Genomic DNA, 8920 nt, shown 5'->3' on the forward strand with positions numbered 1-8920 from the left:
GTTAGTATTTATCAATATCATTAACTGTTAGAAACTAATTTTTTGTTATATTTTAATTTTTTTGATATCGTTAATTTTATAATAAATGGTGAAAAAAACTATTCGTTTATAAACTGTCATGATATTGTTAATTTTATTTAATAAAAATAGGAATTTAGTTTTATTATAAAATAATTTAATTTTGAGTTTTTAAAAATAATAAAAATATAAACTATTTATATTTTACTGAAAAAAACAAAAAATCGTTACCATTTTATAAGTTAAAAAAAAAAAACAAATTTGTAAATAGTTTGTTGATTTTTTTCGGTTTTTCGTTGGTTTTTTGTTTTTCAAATTTGCGGTGATTTAATTCAATCAAAATTTGATATCAAATTTTATGATTTATAACACAAATTTTGTATTTTATAAAAAGTTTAAACTTTGAAATTAGTTCATCAATTTATTTATAAAAATAAATTCATTAAATCTTAACACTTCATTACAAAATTTAAGGTCGAAAAGATTAAATAAAAGTGTTGCATAATAAAATTAGTCTAAATTATTATATGTATTTATATAAACAAACTATTGGCAAATACAACACTTTTTGTTTTGATTGTTTTGGTGTGTTGAGCTATGGATGTTTCTGTGAGAAATTCTCTCAATCCCAATAAACTTCTCAAAGAAGAGTAATTCCATTTTCTTTCATCCTTCTTATTCCTTCAATTTTGTATTTCAATCTTTCTTATTTTTTGTTTTCATCTTCAGATTTGTTAGCAACTTGACCGGATCTTCTATGATCGAAATCGCAGCGCTTTCAGCAATTATACCCGTAATCCCCTTCCATTTTTCTTTCGTTCTTATTTAATTTTGATGTTCTTCTCTCACTTTTGAGTTCTTCTCTCTGAGTTTGCAGGTTCTTGTACTTCTTCGGCACTCATTCAGCTCCACCAATGTGGTTGGTATGTTTCTCAGTTAATGGTTTTTTTTTTTTTTTTTTTTTCTCAAATAGGTTGGTAGAGCCTCTCGAAATATAATAAAATGAATGTATGGGACTTTTGTTTCCATTCTTGATCAGGTGGTTAATCTTAAATCTCGTTGTTTGCAGATCATACTGCTGCAAATGCTTCATTGAAGAAAAGTGATGGTCTAGTTATTCGCTCAAAGAGTTTGAAGCGATACTTAGCTGCAATTGCTGTAGATTTTCTTATTATTGTGATTCCCACTCTCTTGTTTTTCACGGTAAGTAACTTATAATGGGAGATTAAATCTAGTATAATAGGGATATGTTTGTATGAGAGAGATGTTTTATTTCACTTTTATGGTTTCCAGTTGTTATCCTTTTCACTTTTACAATGAATGTCTCGTTTGGTTATGATTGATGTCCCATCTTGATAAATTTTATTTATTTTACTTAATTTGCTCATTTGGTTTTCTGGACTAATTAACGGGTGGTTTCATTTCCTTAATTATTCATGTGACAGGTTCTAGCAGATTGGTCATGTTTATGTGCGATTTTATTGATCTTGCTGTTATTATTATTGATTGCAGCCAAAGGGTAAGACATTTTCTGTTCTTATTAAATATTGTGCTTTTTCCTGGGGAATAATTCTAATTGTAAATTCATAGTATATAAAATGTTGCATGAGCTGCGGCTGGGCAAACAAGTCTCTTCTGCATCACGCACTGACAAAAAGCCATTCTACTCCCAACACAGAATGCTCAATCATTCTCCAACATGGGAAGCAGGAAACCAAAGTCTAAGGGCAAATATTTCATCTTTTAGGGTTGTTGTGGTATGCGTCTTAAACCATTGTTTATCTGTCACATCTTTTGTTCAAATGCTGTTTTTATCCTCATATCATATAATGTATTCCTTTGGTTAACAATGTCACTGCAGATGATCACAACATGCTTGTGTATATTAGCTGTTGATTTCAGAATATTTCCTAGAAGATATGCTAAGACAGAGACTTACGGTACAAGTCTGGTAAGAACTTTTATGATATATACAACGTACAACCTTTATTTTATTTTTATTATCTTAAAAATTCATATTTCTAGACTTTTTCTGTATAATCCTATCATTGTTTATCTTTCAAGTTGTATGGATTTTCTTATCTTTGTGGAGAAATTTTACTTCTACTAACTAATTGCTAGTGCATCGAAGAGTATGGTTACTCGATCTAATTGCCACTTTATTCTTTCATGCCCCCACCCATTTAATCTTACTTTCGCTCTTGTTCTTGTTACTATCACTCTTCCACTTATTGTTTAATGTATCTCTTTAACCCTTTTCAGTAAAGAATACCTATTCTATTAAGTAGTGGTAGTACTCATAGTATACAGATATACTCATTTAATTGATGCTGTTTATGAACATGAATATTACAGATGGATCTTGGTGTTGGTTCATTTGTGCTGGCAAATTCATTAGTTTCTCGGCAGGCACGTAATGCCTTATCCACGTGAGTAATTAATTGCTTACCAGCTTATATATATACATGTACGTACATCTTCATTTCCTGATGGGTATCTAGTTTTATTCATGGGGAGATCACTTTTGAAAGAGCTTTATGAGTTCTCTATGGAGTTATATGCTTGAAACTTAACCCTGTATTCTTATTGATGAACCTCTTACCTTAGAGTGATTATACTAACTAAAAAGAAAACTAAAAATTATATTAGCAGAACTTTGAAATATTTAGTATGAGGCGATCACCAAAAAGTTGACGTGGATATAATTAAATACTGGCTGTTGGTCTACGGATTTTAACAGGCAAAAGAATGCTTAATGTACTGGTAGTAAAAACGGTTCCCTACCTAGAAACACTGATTGGAAAAATATAAATTTCTCAAATATTAAACGTCAAACTGTTAGAACACCAGTAGGGTGACTCTTGTTTATTGATATTCAAACTTAATTACAGTAGGAAATGAAAACAAAAATCAAAGAACACTACTAGGATAGCGATCCTGCCCTAACCAGAACACAAGACTTCCAACAAGCAATAAAAACAAGACTTCCAACAAGCAATAAAAACAAAATCAAAACAGAAACGTAATTACAGAAAACAATAAACCAAAACGATGGAACCTGATACTACTCCTATCAATCAAGGAGTGAGATAGTCCTGATTTTACTCCACAAAAGTCTGCACCCCTTTCTCTCTGAATCTTCCCTATTAAAACTCCCCCAATCCTAACTAACTGCTGGGACCACCATTCAGTTCCCCTAATCCCGCATTTTCCTCCATCTCACGTGCCCACTTCCCCTTATTTCTACGGTTATATGTGAAAAGTATTGGTGGCTTAACACAAACTTGAATCCTTTTATAATGCTAAGACATGCATGTACAAAGAAAAGAAAGAATCCTTGATTACTTTTTGACTGAATCGCTGCATTGAAGGTATTCAGTTTAGATTAATTTTGGATGCAAGACAAAGTGAATTAGAACTTGGAAGAACGGCTATATGGAGAAGCTTCCTAATATTATTCAACGTCCACTATATACATTATCTAAGCTTCCATGTGTGACTGACTTAGATGTTCTTTATAACACGGTTCTTATTTTGCTTCTTTATTTCATATTAAATTGTTGCAGTAACTTGATTAGCAATATGCGGAATTCAACTGCAAAACCATTTCACAATTCGTTGTTTTTCTTTCTTTTTTCAGACCACGGAAAGGTGCATTAAAATCTGTTTTTCCTCTTCTCATTCTAGGATTTATTCGTCTGATAACTACTTCTGGTGTAGATTATCAGGTAAGTTCGTTGGTTTCTTGATGACATTGATGTATAGATGTCAAATGTATCTGGAGTTTTTGAGATGTATTGAACAATTTCATTTTATTAATTATGCTTCTATATTTTGAAACGATGGAAAGATTTTCAGAATAGTAACTAGAAGACCACGGTATGCTTGATTCAACATCATTGGAGCACATGATATAGGCTAATATTGTGCTACTGGACATCCTATTTGGCTAATTTATTTCACTCTCACTATGGCCTTTTCTTTCACTTTCACCATGCGATTGAAATATTTTAGTTTTGAAGGGGTCACAAAATGTCTTAGCTATGAAATTTATTGCTCCGCAAACAAACTTTGTGTTGACATATGATGCACGTAGTTTATTATTATTATTATTTTATTCGAAACATATCTTTTGATGGTCTTCTTGTAGGTTCATGTAGGAGAATATGGAGTGCACTGGAATTTCTTTTTCACACTTTCTGCTGTATCAGTTCTTACCACTGTCATTAATATTCCTCCACAATATTCTGGAATTTTTGGTTCAATAATTCTAGTAGGTATGATTCAATTAATTTACGGACTTGTTTGGATTGTGTTTAAAATGGTACTTTTGAGTGCAATTGAAATATTTTGGAACACTTAAAAGTGAATCTAAACAGGCTCTTTATCTTATTGGCACATATAGTTTCACAATCTGTGCTAAAGTTTACGAGGCAATTTGTTCTCCAGGGTACCAGTATTGGTTGATATATGGTGGGCTAAATACTTATCTTCTTTCAAATCAGAGGGGATCGGATATGATCAGCCAAAACAAGGAAGGACTTTTTAGCATATTTGGTGAGCATCAAGTAAATTTGAGTGCATCTTTTCTTCCTGGAATAGGACAAACTTTTAATCCTTTGCTGTCACACTATATTCGGCCATTGATCCATTCCATTTGCAGGGTATTGGAGTATTTATCTTATTGGTGTGCAGTTGGGAAACTCTCTATTCTTCGGAAAAAATTCAACTGCTACACCAAGGAGCAAGAGAAGAGCAAGAATTATAGTTTGGATTCTTGCTGTTTTCTTTTGGTATTACTCAATACCTTGAGCTGTTTTCTTTTGCTGGATTCTGCAGATTTTTCTTTTTGAGGAAAAAACTTATCTTAATGCCTGTATCAGGATGACAACCTTGTTTCTGGATTCCTATGTTGAGAGAGTTTCTCGTAGAATGGTAAAAGATTTTTCTCTATTAAGTCATCTGTTTTCATTCATGGTGGCATTTATAAAGCGTTAATCTAATCTCTTTTTGCAGTGCAACCTGGCATATGTCACTCTGGTACTGGCACAAAATTTACAGGTTTGAACTTATTTTTATTTTTCTTACCAATAGAAAAATTTTGTATTCTGAGAAAAATTTGGGCACGTCATCCCCAAATGGACACTGCTATAGGTAATTCTGGTATTGATGTGGGACGATATGTTAATTAGTAGTTAGAATTTAGTTGGTTATTTCTTACCATCAATGTTAGTTGTAGGAGCTTTAAAAAAATCGTTTTGAATTTAGAACTTTGTTTGGTCATAGATTTTGCCTAACCTCAAATCCATTTTTATTAGGTACGGTAGGAAAGGAGATTGAATTCATTTGACCTTGGCGCTACCTCAACTAGCTAAAAGAGACAAATTTATTGTTGCATGTTCATTGTTTTTCTTTGCTAGCCCATTTTTGTTAGGATAAATGACATATATGCCCTCAAGCTACCTTTCCTCTTCTTCTATATTACCTTTTAGCTTTTATGCTAGATAGAAACTTGTGTGTAAAAACCAAGGGAACGTAAACTATCGAGAATCCAGTGCATTAGGGGGTAGTCGGTGATTACCCTCAAAATTTTTGTTTGCGATTGCGAAATGGGAACTCAGTCTTTTTACACATACGAAAAGGATACTTATAGCAATATTATTTTACAGGTTTTGGCAATATTAATGCTTTCTGGTTATGTCGCTGGGAATGATACTTCAGTTCTAGAAGAAGCATTAAACAGCAATTTATTGGCAGCATTTCTTTTGGTAACATCTCTTCTAGTATTTTCTCCACAGTCTTGCAAATGCATCTCATTTCCTTTTAATTCTTAATTCTCCTTTTCTCCTTTCAGGCAAACTTGCTCACTGGACTAGTTAACTTATCGGTTGATACCCTGTCCACATCATCCATCTCGGCTTTATTTATTTTACTTGTTTATGCATTTATTTTATCCATTGCAATGGGATTGGCCAATTTCAATGGCATTAGGTTGAAGTTTTGGTAGGTTAGATTGTTAGTTAGATTGTGATAGTATGACATGTTTCTTCTATTGTAAGTTTGAGACAACAAAGTATCATCGGACAATTTTGTAAACTACTTTATGGAACAGAAGAATTTTTTTGAGACAAAACAAGAGAGTCCATAAGGACTTCGATTCAGAAAACTTGGGATGACAGATAATGTTATGATACTAAAAATACACTACAAAAATAGCTGTAAGATGTAGAGATCACACCACCAGCAAATCTCATAAGGGGCAGTTGGAATTCTCAAGCAAAATCTTGGTTTCAGAGTTTTCTACCAAGGGATGATTCTGATGTTGAAACTGAGTGGGTCTATGATTCTTCAGGTTGGCTTTCAACAATGTCTTCTTTTGGGGTTTCTGATTCATTGACACTTCTTTCACTGAATTTCAGGCGAAGGGGTCTTCCCATCAATTCCTGTAGAGGGAAAATGTAAAGCATTTCAAATCTGTTAGGAAGGAAAGAAATTGAACGTTCCACTTGCATTAGGGGCGAAAGAAAATGTGTCATAGTACTTGAGTTACTTTTCAGGTTTTGAAGTATTAGTTCAAGTTTTCATTTTTTTTTTTTTTTGTGTTGATTTAAACATGAATAATCTGTGTAACTAACACTTGTAACTCTTCTTTCCCCTTCCTTTCTACTATTTACATTGAGGAATTCAATCTTAACTCTTTATCCCAAATACAAATGTTCTAACTCCAAGTGGGCCAAAAACCCCTTCATGATTGGCTTGGAAAAACTTTTTCAAATAGATTTTCAGTTACACAAAACTTCATCAATGGTTTGATCGGGATAGAACTAGAATGTATAAAAAATGAACGACAATAAGTAACTAGACAAATCAAGATTTTCAAGGCACTATTTAGTAATCGTTTGTTTTTCAAATTAACCTTATTTATCGTCAATTCTAACCCTGGTTTGCATGTTCCTTCAAGTAAAAGGTCTTGAAAGCAAAAACAATTTTAGAAGAAAAAGAAAACTACGGATAAAACATATCTAACAAAACAAGAATTTCACCTGGTGAAATGTGTGTTTATAGACAAAATTTTCTTATTGAAGAAGTAAATTACCTTGCCCTCCAAAGAAGAAAGTGCAGTTTGAGCTTCCTCTCGAGTAGCAAAAGAAACAAAACCATAACCAGCAGATCTTCCAGAGGGGCTATCGAAGACAACCCTCGCTGCAATTGGGTTAAAGCTTTCAGAAAAGAAGTCTCTAAGATTGCTTGATCTCACTTTCCATGCAAGATTTGATACATAAAGTTTATTCACTGTCTCTCCAGGAGGAGGACCTGGAGGCTTTGGTGGAGGAGGTCTCTTAAATCTCTTTGCAAACTCTACCTTTATAACTCTTCCTGATATTTCCTGCACAAATATATTAACATTATATGTTTACCATGAAAAGAACCTACACCTGTCTGTTTAGAATCAATAAAATGACTGAAATGCGTGTCTGGTGATTCTCGAATGTGAACTTGTTCATGGTCGCATCAGTTCGCAATGGGCGAGACCTGTGATCGTGAATGGACATTTCAATGTTGGCTAGTGCATTGTGACGTGAGCAAAATGTTAATTTCCATTGTTTTTAGAATTCGGGTTATCGGACGTTAGTAAAACCAAATTTGAGCCATCCCTATAGAAATCTCATCAATAAACTATAGGATCAAAAAGGGCTTCTGGATAACGATAGATTGGTTTAGTAGTGTTGAAACATGTGATAAAAAAAAAGTAAAAGGAACGACTTCAAACTCTAGTGACTTCGAAAACCTACAAATATCCAAAAAGAAAATAACTCTTGAGGACTCTCAAAGTAGTTTTATATATACGAAAAGTGATATTGAAATTGGAAATGTACAATTTCAGAACACCAGGAATGTAATTGGTAGAATACCAGTATAGAAAAGAATAAAAATTCATTTGAACAAATAAGCAAAAAGAAGTAAGCACAAATAGGTAGAAGAAAACCTACTTGAGAGTCAAATTTCTGAATAGCAGCTTGAGCTTCATCTGGTGAAGCCATAGTCACAAAGGCAAATCCCCTGCTTCTTCCATTTTTCTGCTTTATAATCTATATAAGTACAAACACACAGTCCATCACAAATTCATTAGATCATCATTCAATTCATACTCCCGAAGTTTTATACACATTCCAAAGTATAAAACTTATAACTTATAAGTGTATCAATTCAACCCCTAAACTTTAAAAAAATCTATCAACTTAGACTCTTAGACAAAATTTTCCTAGAAAGTCGTCTATGCAGTTACCTACTTTAATAGTTAGGCATTTGAAAAAACATGCATGATTTTCAAAGGTAATTTATTCATTAATGAAAAATTAGTAGTTTAAATTCTCAAGATGATTACTTTACCGTTTATATTGATATAATTATTAGTTTAAGTTCTAGAATTTGCTCAAACCAATCACTAGGACAGAACAAGAAAGAAGAGAAAAAGAAGAACCTCAACATCAGAGACAGTGCCGCATTGTCCAAAGAGCTCCTTAATGTCAACAACAGATAAAGACCAAGGTAGATTGAAGATATATAATTTTTTCTTCTGATTCACATCCTGAGTTTCCTCTGAAGCTTCCTCCAAACTGACCTCTTGCACTGCAGAACATAGTCGGCCTCCGCCGCCGGGATTTCGCGATGAATTGAAAGAGATAGGGGAAATGGGGGTTGGGGGATTGAGGGAAAGGAGAGGGGAGGAGAAGGAAATTCGAAGCTTAATGGCGGAGGGAAGTTTATTGAAGCATAATTTTGAGGAGGAAGAAGAAGAAACATATGGAGAGATTATTGGAAGTGCGGATTCGAGCGTCGCCATAGTTTCGATTTCGAAGTCGAATAATGTGGATAAGAGGATGGATATTTTATGTATTCC

The 8920-nt window shown here is 33.2% G+C and overlaps 2 protein-coding genes across 3 annotated transcripts; one reads left to right on the plus strand and one right to left on the minus strand.

Annotated features, from left to right (window-relative positions):
- The first annotated feature begins 513 nt into the window (after positions 1–513).
- LOC103490771 (uncharacterized protein At4g17910) lies at positions 514–6712 on the plus strand. Of its 2 annotated transcripts, XM_008450448.3 has the most exons (16): positions 516–668; positions 748–811; positions 896–941; positions 1088–1221; positions 1464–1537; positions 1697–1775; positions 1880–1969; positions 2374–2447; positions 3659–3746; positions 4169–4295; positions 4468–4575; positions 4682–4811; positions 4902–4953; positions 5035–5079; positions 5688–5786; positions 5873–6712. In XM_008450448.3, exons 1-16 carry the CDS (start codon positions 616–618, stop codon positions 6023–6025), a joined length of 1416 nt encoding a protein of 471 aa, XP_008448670.2. In that variant the 5' UTR covers positions 516–615; the 3' UTR covers positions 6026–6712. The 2 variants fall into 2 exon arrangements, with proteins under 2 accessions (XP_016900646.2, XP_008448670.2); XM_017045157.2 differs by lacking the exons at positions 5688–5786; positions 5873–6712 and adding an exon at positions 5337–5681 and having other exon boundaries at positions 514–668.
- On the minus strand, positions 6093–8920 carry LOC103490770 (28 kDa ribonucleoprotein, chloroplastic). The gene is made up of 4 exons (XM_008450447.3): positions 8501–8920; positions 8010–8108; positions 7115–7405; positions 6093–6461 (listed from the first exon to the last, which is right to left on the minus strand). The coding sequence occupies exons 1-4, from the start codon at positions 8861–8863 to the stop codon at positions 6357–6359; spliced, it is 858 nt and encodes a 285-aa protein (XP_008448669.1). The 5' UTR covers positions 8864–8920; the 3' UTR covers positions 6093–6356.

The sequence above is a fragment of the Cucumis melo genome, chromosome 6, assembly GCF_025177605.1.
Source record: "Cucumis melo cultivar AY chromosome 6, USDA_Cmelo_AY_1.0, whole genome shotgun sequence".
Classification (NCBI taxonomy): Eukaryota; Viridiplantae; Streptophyta; class Magnoliopsida; order Cucurbitales; family Cucurbitaceae; genus Cucumis; species Cucumis melo.